The sequence below is a fragment of the Rhineura floridana genome, chromosome 1 (assembly GCF_030035675.1).
Source record: "Rhineura floridana isolate rRhiFlo1 chromosome 1, rRhiFlo1.hap2, whole genome shotgun sequence".
NCBI classification, from domain to species: Eukaryota; Metazoa; Chordata; class Lepidosauria; order Squamata; family Rhineuridae; genus Rhineura; species Rhineura floridana.
The window spans coordinates 19,776,778-19,793,971 of record NC_084480.1 but is presented as its reverse complement, the minus strand read 5'-3'; the positions used below and the strand labels follow the sequence as shown (position 1 = coordinate 19,793,971).

General features: G+C 39.2%; 1 protein-coding gene across 16 annotated transcripts in view; it reads left to right on the top strand.

The window, feature by feature from the left end:
• Positions 1-17,194, top strand: part of TCF4 (transcription factor 4) — a 522,418-nt gene that overhangs the window by 160,802 nt on the left and 344,422 nt on the right. For 15 of the 16 annotated variants that reach the window (XR_009761187.1, XM_061614925.1, XM_061614994.1 and 12 more), the window contains 2 exons: positions 1,472-1,533; positions 7,567-7,663. The exons of the other annotated variant lie outside the window; for it this stretch is intronic. Coding sequence is in view for 14 of the 15 variants with exons in the window: in XM_061614925.1 (XP_061470909.1) it covers positions 1,472-1,533; positions 7,567-7,663 (159 nt within the window). In the remaining variant the exon portion in view is untranslated. The remainder of the gene's footprint in view (positions 1-1,471; positions 1,534-7,566; positions 7,664-17,194) is intronic. 16 annotated transcript variants of the gene reach the window in all.

Below are 17,194 nucleotides of genomic sequence, written 5' to 3'. Positions count from 1 at the left end.
CATACTGAGCTGCACTTTCTCAAGGCATTGGGTTTTCCCCCCCATTTCCAGAGTTAGTACCCTGAAATCTGAAAATCTATTGGGTTTTTCTACAAAGTTTTCAAGTTTCAGCAAGCCACACAGAGGTGTTTCATTCAGTAATATATCTGTCTAGTTCTGTATAGCATTTGACCAGGACTGTTGATGTCTGCCTTAATCAGTGTCCAGTTGGATCCATTGGACTTGGGACATGACACAGTTTAGGGATGTAGTCCATTACAATACTGTAAAGCAGCATTTCCCCATCCATTGGGTCTCCAGATGTTGTTGGGTTACAGTTCCCATAATTCCTGACCATTAGCCATCCTGGCTGGGGCTGATGGGAATTGTAGTCCAGCAACATCTAGGGACGTGAAGGTTAGGAAAGGCTGCTGTAAAGCATGTTAGCACTTGTTTACATCATAGTAAGGTTACTACCATTTTATTAGGCATTATATTGATCATGTACCTAGGATTTTAATTGTTTTTTTCATTTAATTGACTTTAATGAGTTTGCCAACTGACCAGGAAAAACAAAAACAAACAGCTGTACTTTTTTTTCCCATTAGCACCATTTAAAAAAATTCTGTATACCTTAGTCCAGCCTTTTCTAACCCAGTGCCTTCAAGATGTGTTTCAACTCCAACTCTCATCAGCCTTGGACAACATGCTCATTTGCAGGAATGATAGGAATTATCAAGTTGGGGAAGGCAGCCTTAGTGAGTTGAAGATTTCAGTGATTGATTTGATTCCACGGTCCACCAAAAACTGCTATGCAGTGCAATGGACTTGATATATCTCCGCACCTAATAATAATAACAACAACAATAATAATAGTAATAATAGTAATAATAATAATAATAATAATAGTAATAATAGTAATAATAATAAAATTTCAAGTGTTTGCAACCCTTTAAAAAAAGTTTTGAGTTCATGGCTGAACTGAAATTTAACTTTGTCTAATGAAACACATTATCACCTGCTTGCAAGTTTTTCTTACCAGGGATGCTCTCCAAATCTATTTTTAAAAAGTGATTTATGAAGGAATATTCTTTGCAATAAAGGGAAGAAAAAGAATAATGTGTATATAGTGGTAGTCTTTCATCAGTTTCTCTACTTTATTTATTAAATCATGTTGAGTCTCTGCTTTTGTGCTAAATTCAACTTTAGTCAGTGACTTCCAACCACCTCTTAAAAGTCTCCTGAAAGAGTGAGTGACTAGAATAATTTTTATATGCACACCTCTGGTTCCTGAGGGTCCAGTTCATTTCTGCTGTGAATTTAAATGAGTTAATTTAAGTGGTTGGGTCAGAAGCCACTATCATTGTAGTAGCCCTGTGCCTAGTTCTTAATTAAAGGCAACAGGAGATTAATTTGAAACATTAATTTAAAAGTGCCTATACAAAAGGAAAGAATTATTGCAATAAAGCCTAAAGAACTTTTTTGTCCCTAGATGTAGAAGACAGAACTAGCTCAGGGTCCTGGGGGAACGGAGGACATCCTAGTCCATCCAGGGTAAGTATATCTAATCTTTTTTTCTCCCTCACCAGACTTCCTGTGTATGTAAATTTAAAATCTAAATGTGAGTTTTACACCTGATTGCATAGGAAAATGTACATGCAAATTTGGTGATAGAGCAACCTCTTCCCAGAATTGCTGTTTTAGATTCTTATCTGATCCCATGGTTGAATTGGACAACTGCTCCGTTCCTGCTAAGAGGTAGCAGGAAACTTCATTAATTTTTTTTGCCATGCTTGTTGCTATCAGCCTTTGATCCATTACCCTAAGTTATCTCTGGTCTGTAGGCTGTGTTTTTGGTAGCTGTTGACTTTTCATTTCTTGTAGATGGTTTTCCAGATGTTTTTACTTAGCAGGCACAAAATATGTAATGTGATGTCTGGGCATCTTGCATGCTGGGAGATATGCCAACACTATATTTTGGCTTAGTTTTACTACCATTAGTGTCATTTAAAAAAAACAAAAAAACAAAATTGTTATTAAAGTGTACACAAACATACATTATATATTACAATTAGTTTAAATGTGTGTATCCACATTTATTCTTTTGCACCCAGACTAAAGGGGTTCTTCTTTTTTGTCTCATCCATATGCAACTTTCTTTTGGGGGGGCTATATGTCATAGCTTATTAAGCTATATGTGTGTTACAACTTTAGAGCCATTTTCCATGCTGTTTCTGCTTCAATAAGAGGTTAGAATTACTTTCCAGCTTCTGCTGGGATGTTGTGGCCATAGCATAAGTTTTACAGTAATATTGATTGATTGATTGATTATATTTGTATACCGCCCCATAGCTGAAGCTCTCCTTTATTTCCTTTATTTATTAACACGAGTTACATCTTGCCTTGTAATAATATCTCCAAGGTGACTTGCAGTCAATATGAATGATACTATGATAAAAACAGCAAGAAGAATCAATATTAATAGACAGATAATTAGGAGAGGGGTACAACAATGCAACATAAGCTAGAACTAGGTGTGAATGTGTGTCTCTTTCATTGGATCTCCCTAACAGTCATATACACTCTCCTGATTGGGAGGGTCTTTAGCCTGTAAGAGCCAAAAGGTCTATTGAGAATAATTCCATGTGATCTGACCTTTTGGCCAAATTGGACTTTTGGACAAGTATGGTATGCAATGGAAAAAAATCTTGTTCTGTCAGTTTCTCCTCATTTATGCTAGTTATTAGCTATAAATTATCTGTTCATTCAGTTATTCTATATATCCCCTCACTCTGTTTTAATTTAGCATTTAGCCGCATAGTGGTTTGCACTTTATCTGATACAATTGGTTGTATTTTCTTTTACACATCCTTGTTTATATATTTTGTGGACACGCTCAGACTTTCATTGGGATGATTGCTTGTGGTGTTTTGCCAAGGGTAAAGTGATGATACCTGAACCTTCAGCTTAAGGATATTTTAAAGAGCTGGAGACATCCTCTCTCTTTGACACTCTTCTCCTAACTGCAGTCTTCAAAGCACATCCAGTTTACCATTTTGCAAGCCACTGCTCCAGCTGTCAAGTTTGACATTCAAGTGCATTATGTAGATGAGGTGAAGCTCTCGCTCCTGCTCCTCATATTACAATGTTCACACATTCCTATTGGCATTAAGCAATAGACTCAGAAAATGCATCCTATTAGTATCAAAATTACTAATTCTTATGACAGTTGAAGGAGATTAGAGTAGCCCCCCCCAAAAAAAGCTAATCATTCTCATCTGAGTGGTGCAGTTTGTTTATGTCTCCTCTTTGTTTTCCAATGTGCACAGGGTTTGTAGCAAGCAAAACAAGGTTCTGCAGTCTTTAAAATCTAAAGGTTAAAACACTTTTGCAAAGAATATCAAAGTGGTGAAAACAACAACAAAAATTTCATAAAACAAAGTATAAATTACAATTAAATCGGAGAACAATACATATATAAAATAATATCTAGGTGGGTCACACTTCAGAAAAAAACTTGTGTGAATATAAATGTTTTGAGCAATGTTTATTTAAAATATTTCTCTCCCGCCCTTTTACCCTATAATATGGCACTCAGGGTGGCTTACAATAAAACTGAGCACATACATAATAAAAATGTACACAATAAAAATAACAAAAACATTAAAATAAATTAAAATACATAAAATGCAATTAAAATACATAAAATAATACACACACACACACATGTATGCATATATAGGGAGTGGTACTAAAGGGACTACTGAGGTAAAAATTAATATAGAAGGCATAAAATCAGTGTCAGGCTCTACCTTCAGTCCCTCCCAAAGGCTATCCAGAACAATATTGTTTTCAGAAGTCTCCGGAAAACCATCAGAGAGGGAGCAGAGTGAGCTTCTTGGGGTAGGGTATTCCAAAGCTTGGGGGCCACAGCTGAAAAGGCTCTCTCCCGCATGCCTGCACGTAAAACAGTGCCTCCCAATTCCATCTCAGATAGACGGCCCAGAAGGATACCATGGTCAATCATATCAAATGCCGCTGAGAGGTCCAGCAGCACCAACAGAGATGCACTCCCCCTGTCTGATGCCCAGCATAGGTCATCAAGCAGGGTGACCAAGGCAGTCTCTGTCCTATGACCGGACTTGAAGCCCGATTGAAAAAGGTCTAGATCAGCCTTTCCCAACTAGTGGGCCACCAGATGTTGTTGGACCACAACTCCCATCACCCTCAGCCAGCATTGGCAATGGTCAGGAAAGATGGGAATTGTGGTCCAACAACATCTGGTGGCCCACTAGTTGGGAAAGGCTGGTCTAGATAGTCCGATTCATCCTGGAAAACTTGGAGCCGAGCAAAACTGTTCTAGTACTATCACTGTTATTGCCATAAAGAATTGCTTGCAGTGAAACCAATTGCCTACCTAGCTCAGCACCAGAACCGTAATCTCCCCATTCCCAGCTTTATTCTTTTTTTAAAAATATCTAGTTTCTTGAGATATCAGGCAAAATACGCAGGGCCTATTCTCCTTGTTTTGTGAGAAACTAGCCTACTCCCACCTTTCTGCATCATCATCATCATCATCATCATCATTTATTACCTGCCCTTCATTCAAAGATGCCAACAATGTTAAAATATGACATTAAATTTTAAATGTTAAAATATAACTTTAAAAATAACCTTAAATCCCCAAACAGTGTGGGTCCTAAAAATACATATCTCAGGTGTCAAAGGCCAGTCATAGCGATGACATTTAGGAAAGCAGTTCTAGACAATTAGACAAAGAGAGCTAGATTGAAACACCCATTATCTAGAGCAGTCTTTCCCAGCCTTTGGGTTCCCAGGCGTTGCTGGACTACAGCTCCCATCAGCCCCAGACAGCATGGCCAATGGTCAGGAATGATGGAACATCTGGGGCCCCAAAGGTTGGGAAAGGCTGATCTAGACTCTTGCATTACTTTAAGCCTTTTCTGCTAGTCTGCCTTGGTGAAGTGATTGTTGCCCCATAGAAAACACTGCAGGTATTGTGATATGTCAGTCAATTAAAAAAAAAAGTAGCAGCAAAGACAGGAGTTCATGATCTTTCTTACTCAGGTTGTATTTCATACAAAAATGTGATATGAGTTTGTAAATATGTTTTATATATATATATATATATATATATATAAATACTTTAATGCCGGTGCAGACAAAGTCCAAGATTATTTTGCCCCTTATTGCAAGTTGTAGGACTGTGGCTCAGAGAGTGAGGGTTATGTTAGCCCTTCCAAGTATCCCAGTGTTGTTATACCCATTTTGGTGAAGGGAGTGAGATGGTACAGAAGTGTATGACAGCCCTGAAGTGTAGTCCAATGTTGTTAACGTGCTGGGGTTTTTTGGTGATGGGAGGAGGGAAATGCAGTAGGGAGGGGGCTGTGAAGTTGATTGCAGCATAGTGGAATTAACTAAGGGCTGGAGGATATAAGGGAGCCAGGGAAGGAACTGAGAGTTTCAGCAGTCAGTGGAATGATGTCTGCATTCCAGGCCTACCTGAAGATGGACAGGAGTCTACCCATTGAAAACCAACAGAGAATTTGTCAGAGGCCATGTCTGTCTTGCAGACCTCATCACCACTTAGTCATCAGATCTATCAGAAATGGTAAATCTGTTCTCTGGTGCTAGCTTTGTTTATTTGGAAAGTTTACTTCCCCCCCCCCCAAAAAAAATAATCCTGTGGAGACCTATGAGGGACTTGGGCTTTCTTATTCCTGCTAATTGAGATTTATAGGAGCATAGGCAGTTGCCTTTCACTGAGTCAGACCACTGATCCATCTACCTTAGTCTATACTGTCTGATGGTGGCTCCCCAGAGTTTCAGACTGGAGTTATCTCCCAGCTTTCTTTGAAGTTGTCAAGGATTGAACCTGGAGCCATCTGCATGGTAAGCACATGCTCTACCACTGAACCACAACCATTATCCAAATAACAAGGCCAAGCCTTGACCCCTAACTGCGCTCCTGGCTCTGCCTCTAGAGGCAGAAGCTGTGAGGGTTAGCCATAGCAGCCTGGTAAAGAAGCCTTGCCCTGTGCGGGACTTAATATCCTGCTGCTTTGGCAGCTGTTTTTGAGCCAGGGTTATTTCCTAGGAGACCTCCTGTGGTCCAGAAATTCAGTAGCCACTGAGCACTGCAGGGAGGCTTCTAACACTTTTGCTCCCTCCCCCCCGGCTGCACCTCGTGCATATGGTGTTAGGACCACAGGTGATGAGAGACAGTAGCAGTAGCTCACTGAGGAAGCTCTGGCCTGCAGGGGGACTAAGCAGATGACTTCAACTGTCCGTTCCAGGCCAAGAGATTCAGCTTCGCAGTGGCACTTAAAGGTTTACTAGGCTGGTATAGCATAGTGGGGAGGAGAGCCTGGCCGGGAGTCCAGAGTCTGTGAGTGCAAATCCCCGCTCATGTCTCCTGGGTTTCAAGAGCCAGCTAAAGATCACCCCACAGCGAGTGGCTCAGGGGTTACGTGCCCTGCCACCTGTGCAGCCGTGGGCAAGCTGCATAGTCCCAAGGAGCCCAGTTGCCCCCCAGCTGGCAGTTATGGACAAGGAAGGGGCTGGGTTCTGCAGCTGTGGAAGCTGAGAAGGTCCTAGCCAGCTGGAGAGGACTAACCTCAGAGGGAGGCAATGGTAAACCCCCTCTGAATACTGCTTACCATGAAAACCCTATTCATAGGGTCGCCATAAGTCGGGATTGACTTGAAGGCAGTCCATTTTTCAAAGGCATACTAGAGGTAGGATATAAATACTGCAGGAAAAATAAATAATAGGATATGCATTCTGAGCCCCCAACCACTACAATTTATTGCTTATTGTTTGAATCTTTAGTACTTGGAATTTATTACACATTATTTGAATCTGCAGTACTTTTAGAGACTCAGGTGAAGATAAAATTCACCTTTCCTGACAAGTTGTATGGAAGCATTTACAGCATTTTTCATTCATTCGAGTAAAACAGGAAATGCAAATAATTTCTTTGGTTTCCTCGATGAGTGTAGATTAAAACATTTCTTCTTTCCATAGCAATATTTCCTGTAGAAACTTTTGTACAACAAATTTACTGTTTAGTTAAAATTGATCTGAGCAAAAGTACAATGGACTTTAGCTAGCCAGATTCCACAGGCGATTACTGTAGTATATTAAACCTTTGAGACAATAATAAAATAGCCAGTAGGAATGAGTTAATTTCAGTTCAGCCAGTGTTGCCAGGAACCGAGTAGTTTGAAAGTTCATGTTTCCTTAAATAAAATACACAATCTTACAGTAACTTTTAGCATTTCTCATTCTTTGGAGCCATAACTGCAACAAAGCACAGTTCCACCCTTGTGACAGATTTGAAATTGATAACTACATTTTTACTGGCTTGTATCCCAGGTGCTAGCACAGGTATGGACACAAATGTTTAATGTATTGCTGACAGAATAATTATCTGCAAATGTCATCAGCTTCATTGGAAAATAGTTGTGCCTTTTTAGTTGTAATACGTTAGGGAAAATGTCTCATAAGAGACCGGGATATGTATTTTAATACTTAATCTGTATTTGTATCCAATTGTTTAAACAGAGCTATGGAGATGGAACTCCTTATGAACATATGACAAACAGGGACCTTGGATCACACGACAATCTATCTCCTCCTTTTGTGAATTCCAGAATACAAAGTAAGTAGACAACAGCATTTGTACTATGGCTGTATTTTAAATGCTTGTGTTTTGTTTTTTGTTTTTAATTGAAAGAAGAACAGTTCCCTAATTTTTTCAGTTTTTAAAATCTATGTTCCTTGTAGTTTGTGTCTGATTGTGGAAATGATCAAATTTTTGCCACAAACCATCCCCAGCAGTGCTAATTATTTCCATAGATAGGATATGCTGCAGTATCTGTATTAGAAGTGTGAATATATTTTGTGACTAAGTGTCTTCAGATGTGTGATCTGCTAGCCTACAAATCAGCAAATCATTGGAATTGTAAATATATATAGCGCCAAAGTAGTTGTTTCAATGGTCAAATGATCAGAGGTTAAGCTATCTAAAATTGTTGTTTTCTTTGGATAACAGTGCGAATTTGCCTGCAGGGACTTGTAGTCTCTGGGCTGCAACTTCTACATTAAGGCTGACCGTGTCTGCAGTATGTCCCACTTCTGACAGCCTGTGGTATTTGGCAAGTGTGTGCCCTCACAGTTGGATAATGCTCGGTCACTATCATTCTGACTTGCAGGGATCTCTTTCTGAATCTACAGAAGTAATTTTGGCTGTCAGTAGAAAGTCTTTAATTACTTGCAAGTGCAGATAGCAACTTTTCTTTAATCAAATTTGATAAATGGGTTCAGTTAAGATAAATATATGATGTAAAAATATTAGCAATCCTTTCCTTGGCCAAGATCACACCCTTCTCCTTCCACTTGTCAATGAACTAACTGAGATGCCTTAGTTTCAAACAACTGAACCAGAGCCAAAGAAAGCACTGAGTTGTAACTGCGATATATCATTCTGGGACCAATATAAGCCCCTGAAATATGCCTTGTCTTTTATTATTAGGAAATATTTGTGAGTTGTTTAACATGTGAGACAGTGTTGAAGCTTGCAGTAATGTGTATGCAGTCCCACACATGCAACGTAGTTACAGCAATTTCAAGGGGTTGGCTTGAGCCAACAAAAGCAAGGAAATTCTGACCCTTCTTAACTCACACTATCAGGTTTGACTGCAGGCAGTGTAAATACAATCTTTTAACATGTATCCATGGTCTTATGTGAAACCCACTGTGCTGAGTGATGCTTTAAGGTTTGACCTTTTCACTTCAGTTTTTGCAACTTAAACATTTGTTTCTTTTGTCTCACTTTATTTTGGCTTCCCTGAACAAAGAACACTTTAGCCTCTAAATGTTTTTGGGGGTTTTTTTGCCAAGAAAATTGTGCTTTCCTTTGTTTAACAAAATATTTGCTTTTGGTTGGGAGAATACTTTTACAAGCACATTTTAAAGCATACAAGCAAACATTCTTGTTAGAATTGTTGAAAAAACAACACACTTGTTTATTAGGAACTTGATTTTCAAACCTAAACAAATAATTGCCCTTTTGTATTAGCTGAAAAAGGTCTTTTGTTGTTTTTCATCCACACTATCAGGATTGCTTGGCTTTAAATGGCTAGTGTTTTTTGTATCTGCATGTTCCAGACGTTTCTATGCATTCTTGTGTATTTTTGTAACTGAGTACTGTGCTTGAGTGTGAGTATGAGAGAGGCTAACCATTTACGACAAGTGTGTTATTATGTAATAAGACATGCCTGCCATTGGATTCAATGATCTTGCTCATGCATTTTGTTACCTCAATTTAAAATTGTACTTTGGTAATTAGAGCAGGTTCCTTTTTAATATGTGTCCATTGAATTTTGCCATTTCCATTGAACTCCACAGGTTTACCCTGAACCCAGACTGCAGAAGGTGTTCAAAGGGGGAAGGGATGTGGGAATATGTCACAAGAGAACTCCACTACCTCTGAAATTAAAATACACATTTATTTGTGTGTGAGAAATATAAAAACAGGTGACTGTACTGCAGGGTTTGCCAGTGTAGTGCACTCCAGATGTTGTTAGACTACAACTCCCATTATCCCCAGCCAGCATGGTCAATGGCTAGTGATTATGGGAGTTGTAGTTGGCTACCCCTTTTCTAGTGGGCACTCACTCACCGTGCCAGCTTGTCTGAGTGGAGTAAATTCTGCCTCTTTTTGCAGGGTTAACAGATCCATAACAGAAATCAGTCTTGGAAAATCCTCGTTGGAGGAAAACCTTTCCTGAGTTGTCCTTTCCCAGTAATGAAAGGAAGGCTGAAAAGTTTAAATGTGGGAGGCAAGGCCATCTACTACTCTGTAACAGGGAACACTGCTGTATCTGTGCACCTGGCATTAATGAAAGTGCCGTTCTGTCCGATAAGCTGTCTGGTCTGAAACATGGTCTTTTGGTGTTTAGGGAACGGTACATTTTCTACCTCAAGCAGATTTGGAACTGAGTGTGGCTTTGTTGCAGGCTAGATAGTTTACCTCAATGTAACAAATTTGTCTACAAGATAAGGACAGTGAATGGGAAGGGCAGAGCTTCCAAAGCTGGCTAGTAGAAAGATGTCTTTTAGAGACAGGCCAGAAAGAGAATTCTTTGATTAGGAAATGCTCTTTTGTACTCCTCAGGCATGATAATTTTAAGGACTGTTTTGTGTCTTATACATATTGGGAATGTTTTATTTTATTATTTTAAAGAGGGAGGAGGAGGATGAAAATGATGGTAATTATGGGAACAAGCCATCCGTTTTATGTGTTTCACACAGATCTGTGGAAGTGACATCTTAAAAGCAGAAGTGGCTCGTTTGGTGGGGTGGAGCTGCTATGCTGCCTTCCTGGCAGGTGGGTTGCTGTAGCTTACTAGGAGGGAGTGGAACACAATGGCAGAGAGTCTGGTGCGGTGGAAATACACAGGAGCACCAAATTGGCTCCACTGTTGTGTATCCTAGCTCTGACATAATGGGAAACTGTGATTTAACAAACCATGATGTCTTCTCAAAGCCAGGAGTACAAAAGGAGAAAGAGGAGGGACAACAAAGGAATACATAAATACTATGCTTGTTCTTGACCTAATAAATCATTAATTATCAGACTGCGTTCATTCATCAGAATCAGGCCTCTGCCCCTCTGCACACACACATATAATCTCAACGGCATGGCTCCTTCCTCATGATATGATCTCACAGTGTTGGCGTATATATGGATTATCGCTCATCGTTTGGTGTTGGATTATCGCTCATCGTTTGGCAGAGTTCAGTTCTGGACAACATGACAAGCCAAACAATGGTCTGTTTTCATCTGCAGTACGGCAGGAGCAGGGGAGGTACACTGCAGGAGCTTTTAAGCAGCATGCTGCTTGCTGACATTAAACCATATCTTGTTTTAAACTATGGTGTTATGCATGAATCACCAACATGATGCCCATGGGCACACATACACCCACAGTAAGTGTTCCATGGTGCCCACATGGTTCCAACTCCCCACTGGAATTAGACTTGAAAGAAGCCTTCTGTTGTAGCTACTGGAAAGCTTTTTTTCAAGCCTAGCTGCTGTTGCTGCTGGGTGAGTTTGCATGCATGTGTACGTGGTTGCAATTCCAAGAAAGGTTGGTGGCCCCTGGTTTAATATGACATGGAAGCAAGTCAGTGTGTCTTGAAGCACAATCCTCTGCTCATCTCTTCAACAGTGAGTCCTATTGAGTTCAATCAGATTTATTCCCAGGTAAGTGGGAACAGGATTACAGCCTTTCTGTTGGACCTGAAGAGTAATATTTACCTTCCTGTACTGCAGAAAGTAGCTTGTCTTAATTTTATGTGAACTAAAGGGGCATGAGAATTGGACATAATTTAACATAGTCATTACTGGAAATATGCAGAGGATCCATGAACATTTGCTGAGATAGCATGGGAACTGTGGACCTACACTGCAAACACTTTTAGGTATTAATTCCAGCTTTAAATGTTTTTAGTGTAGTTGGAAACCATGCAAGAATTATTTAAATTAGTGTTCACTTCAAGCCATGCAATAATTAGCTGTGGGGAATTAGCAAAGCTAAATTTATTATTGCCAAAAAAAGATTGATTTTCCAATTTCTTTGTATGGAAGCATAGATCTCAGGCTTACCTACCAGTAAACTAAACTCTATTTTAAAGAATAAATCAGTGATGCACTTACGGGGCAATGGGAGTCTGTCCACATATTCCAATACTATATAGGTGTCAAAATATATTGCTACAAATGCATGTCATTCCAGATTTGCTGCTCAATTTTCAGGTGCCTTCCTTGTGAGCTCCTCTTATCCTGCCTAGGTTATCTTTCTAGTACATTAAATCATTTACCAATATACAGTAACTTGTTTCTATACCCCCTGTAGCTTAATGGAACATTTCACTGCTAGGATTAGATTGAGGTTTCGGGCAATCTTGAAGAAAGCTGCTGGCTTTATACATTGACCTTTTGAATCTCATCTGGGTTAGTAGCTGATATTTTGATTTGGTTACTGTGGTCATATTGTAACAGCTGCTGGTTCATTATAATTCAGTTTCTCTGCTCACTCTGCCTAGCAGGAATATTTCGGTTTGGGTTGCTTCAAAGAGTTTCTAACCATCCTTAGTTTAACTTAGCATCATATAAAGGTAAAACATTGCAAATTCTTTCTTCTTTGCAGCATTTCCCTGAATGGGATGGGTTGTTTAGTCTCTTGATTGACAAACACATTTGAGCATAAAAAGAAAGAGAGAAAATAGCTTAAATTTAATAATAATAATAATAATAATAATAATAATAATAATAATAATAAATCAATAACAATGATAATAATAAAAGCTGCCCCGTGCAATATATGCCATATGAAACTGGAATCTCATTTGAGGGCTGCAAGTTTATTTGAATAAAATAAAATATTAAAATATATAGAAATGATAAAATGAGATCAGATAATTGACTAATTGTGTCAACTGTCTTATGTTGCTCTAAATCACCAGAGAAAGGGACTGATGAGATGTTAAACTCTCCCCCTCCAAACTTTACCATTGGTGAATTTGGGAGTAGGTCTCAGGTTTGTATCCTTCCTCCTCATTCTCATAATCAGGCCCAGATTAAGGGTGTGAGGGGCCTAAGGCTAATAGGAGGGGATGACCTAAGTACTAACTCCTATATATTTTGTCTCCTCAATCACACAGTCATTGAAAAAGTTGTTTAAAAATAAAAGAGGTACTCAAATAAAAAAAGAAAAACTCCAAACATAAATCGTTCACTACATGCATGTCTTCAAGCCGTTACGTGTTTGTGTGTGTTCTCGCCTTACTTTGGGTGTGACATTCTTCCAAGGGGCTTAAGGTGACAAACATAAATAGCATGGATTCCCCTTGCTCTTATCTTCACAACAATGACCTGTAAGGAAGAGAAGACTAAGAGAGAGTGATTGGACCAAGGTCACACATTTAGATTTGTCACTGAGTTGGAAAATTGAGGACTTAAAAATATAAGATCAGCCAAAGACCCATCTCGTCCAGCATACAGTTCTCACAGAGGTCACCCAGATGCCCATTGGAAGCCCACCACCAGAGTATGAGCACAATAGCATTCTCTCATGTGTGTTCCCCAGCATCTCGTATTTAGAGTTATACTGCCTCCAATACTGGAGGTGTTGCATGGCTTTATCCTCCATGAATTTATCTAATCCCCTTTTAAAGCTGCCTGAGTTGGTGGCCATCATTACATATCGTGGTAGCAAATTCCATGGTTTAAGAATGTGCTGTATGAAGAAGTACTTCCTTTTGTCTATATTAAATCCTTATTCAGCTTCATTGGATGACTCTGGGCTCTAATATAAGATGGAGAAAAAACTATCCACATACTCTATCCTCCTGGTCTCTTTTTGTACTATCTTCTGGAAAGAAGTAGATGTTCCTAGCAAAAACTTTTGGAAAGGATAGCAGAGCCTGTGCAAACCTTTTCTAGAGAGGGCAAGCCTTTTCTAGAAGATAAAGATGGCAGCAGGAGGAATGGCGGTGGCTGCGGCTGTTGTGGGTTGCGTCTTGCGTCTCCTCCTTGGCGGGATTATCTTTGGATAAGGAAGCCACTGCCGCCACCTCTTCCTACTCCGTTTCATCCACCACTGCCACCACCCGGAGCTTGAAGTCTGTGAGGACCGGCAGGAGTGGGAGCGCTGGTGGCGTTGGCGTTGTTGGAGGGCTTCTGGTGAGAGACTCAGGCGGCAGCAGCCGGGAGCTGCGCTCAGACTGGAGGAGGAAGCAGCTGCACAAAGTGCAGAGAGTGGAACTCGACGAGTGCCCAGAGTTGCCCTTCTGCCTCTCGGGAGCTGCTGCCCCCGCTAACACCACCTCCTCTTCCTCGGCACCGCATTCCTCCCCCGGCAGCCCCACATCCTCCGCCAGCCGCAGCTTCATCCTTGCCGGCTCTGACGCCATGCCACTGGCAGGTGTCGGGACTCAAGCTGCGGGAGCTGGCGCCACCAAAAAGACCATGGAGCCGCCACCGCCTTCAGTTTGAACAGGCTTCAGGGAATTGTGACACTGAGATGCAAAACACTGCAGGAAAAAGGATGGATGTCGTTTTAAGACAAGGTCTTCAACTCTGAGTTTCTTTCCTGGACATTTTTTTTCTTAATAATGTTATTCATTATTTAGTTTAATGTTTGTAAATTGTATTGCTTTCATTGATGTATTTTTATACTTGTGTTTATTTTTCTTTGTAAGCCGCCTTGAGGGCCTTTGCCCCAAAGGCGGGGTATAAATAAATTTAATAATAATAATTCTACATACCATGCATAATTTTATTCATCTCTGTCACATCTCCCTCCCCTACTTGCATTTTTTTCCAAACTAAAAAGGCATATATGTTGTGACGGTTCCTCATAGGGGAGTTGCTCCAATCCCTTAATCATTTTGGTTGCTATTTCCTGCATCTTTTCCAGCTCTACAATATTCTCTTTTTTTAAAAAAAGTTATTTAAACAAAATCAAATACAAAAGTAACAACAGATTAACAAAACTGTCACGGCTAACACAAATTTTATAAAAAGACAAAAACAGAAAAAGAAAATAATAATCAGTTATACAGTGCCTTGCAAAAGTAATCAGACCCCTGACCAACACTCTCATATTACTGAATTACAAATGGTACATAGTAATTTCGTTCTGTATGATATTTTATTTTGAAATACTGAAACTCAAAATCAATTGTTGTAATAATAGATTAGATAGATACACACACGTGCGCACACACAGAGTACCTTGCAAAAGTATTCAGATCCCTGACCAAAGCTCTCATATTACTGAATTACAAATGGTACATTGTAATTTTGTTCTGTATGATATTTTATTTTGAAACACTGAAACTCAAAATCAATTATTGTAAGGTGACATTGGTTTTATGTTGGGAAATGTTTGTAAGAAACATAAAAAACTGAATCATGTTGCTTGCGTAAGTATTCAACCCTTGTGCTTTGGAAGCTCCCAGTTTACACAGATGAAATAAATTGCCCTATTGAGGACATAATTACCTTACCATTGGCCTCTACCTATGAACCATTAAAGCCCCCACTGTTGAAGGTTCATTGCTCAGGCTGTGGATCTGAAGGAAAATGAAGACCAAAGTGAGAGATAATGTAATACAAATAATTGGGTGTTAGAACAAATTAAACCAGAACTATCATTAGAAGCTAAAATGTTGAAACTGAGGTTATCATACTTTGGACACATAATGAGAAGACCTGATTCACTAGAAAAGACAATAATGCTGGGAAAAACAGAAGGGAATAGAAAAAGAAGACCCAACAAGAGATGGATTGATTCCATAAAGGAAGCCACAGACCTGAACTCACAAGATCTGAACAGGGTGGTTTATAACAGATGCTATTGGGGGTCGCAGATTCATAGGGTCCCCATAAGTCATAATTGACTTGAAGACACATAACAATAACAACAACTGCAAAAGAACGTGCTTCAGTCCACTAAAAAACTGAAACTTGGGAGGAAATTTTCTTTTCAGTAGGACAATGATCCTGAACACAAGGCCAAAGCAACATGGTGTGGCTCAAGAACAAAAAGGTGAATGTCCTACAGTGGCCCAGTCAAAGTCCTGATCTCAATCCCATTGGGAATCTGTGGTGCTCTTTGAAAATTGCAGTCCACAAGCGACATCCAACTGACCTGAACGACCTGGAGCGAATCTGCCAAGAAGAATGGGCCAAAATCCCTCTGACACTGTGTGGAAAGCTGGTACATATTTACCCCAACGGACTTAAAGCTGTTATTGCAACGAAAGGTGGCTCTACCAAATATTAATGTGTTGAATACTTACGCAAGCATCAGGTTTCATTTTTTTATCTTTCTTAGAAACATTTCCCAACATAATACCAATGTCACCTTACAAGAATTGATTTTGAGTTTCAGTGTTTCAAAATAAAATATACAGAAAAAAATTACAATGTACTGTTTGTAATTCAGGAATATGAAAGCATTGGCCAGGGGTCTGATTAGGTTTGTAAGGCACTGTATAAAATTCCTAATAGGTACATCAGGATTCTTTATACATTTGATTAATAAATACTTTATGGATTAAAACAATAAAAGGAATTAGGGAAATATATGGTTTCTAACATCTATTTGAAGAGTTCCCAAGATCTTATAAGGATTAATATTATGAACCATATTGTTCCAGTACATTACAAATGAACTCCATTTCCATATAAAAGAGTCTTCTTTCCTTCCCTTGTTCTAATTATACTGGTAAGTTTTCCAAGATTGACAATATCCCTTACTTTGATAATCCGTTAATAAGTTATTGGTAGTAATTTATATTTTCCAGCTTCTGGTTATAGTCAACCTAGCTGCTATTAGAAGGTGTATAATAATTTCTCTATCATCAGATGGGATAGGATCCTTAAGATCTCCAAAAAGTAAGATTAGAGGATCCTTGGAAAGATTATACCCAGTGATATCTTTTTTCTGGATGACTATCTTTCCAAAATGTTTTGATTTTAGGGCAGGAGAATGGAATCCTGCATTGTTAGCTTTGCAGATCCAATAAACATTCAGTGTAGAGTTATAAATATGACTATCTTTTAGGGGTCAGATATAATCTAAACATGCCTTTTGTGGACAATTTTCCTTAAGATCTACACCAGTAGTGAAATGTGATACATATGTTCTACAGTAGTCTTTTTTGAGATGCAGCAACCAGAATTATACACAGTATTCCAAGTGCAGTCACTCCATAGATTTGTATGACAACATTATGTCATTTGGAGTTTTATTTTCAATCCTTTTCCTAATGATTTCAAAAGTGGAGTTCACCTTTTTCACAGCTTCCTTATATTGGCTTGGCATTTTCATTGAGCTTTCCACCATGACCTGAAGATCTCTTTCCTAGTCATTCAGTTCAGATCCCATTAATGTATATGTGAAGTCACAGGGATTTTTGGCCTCTGTGTATCAATTACACTTGTTTACACTGAAACTGAATTTGCCATCGTAATGTCCATTCACCCAGGTTCGAGAGATCCTCTGAGCTAAGGGCTTAAGGTTAATATGGACCTGCTCATCATACGTACACCAATAACTCATTGATTCTCTAGCACTAATAGTGCTATCAAGTTCTTTCAGTTCCTTAAAACACA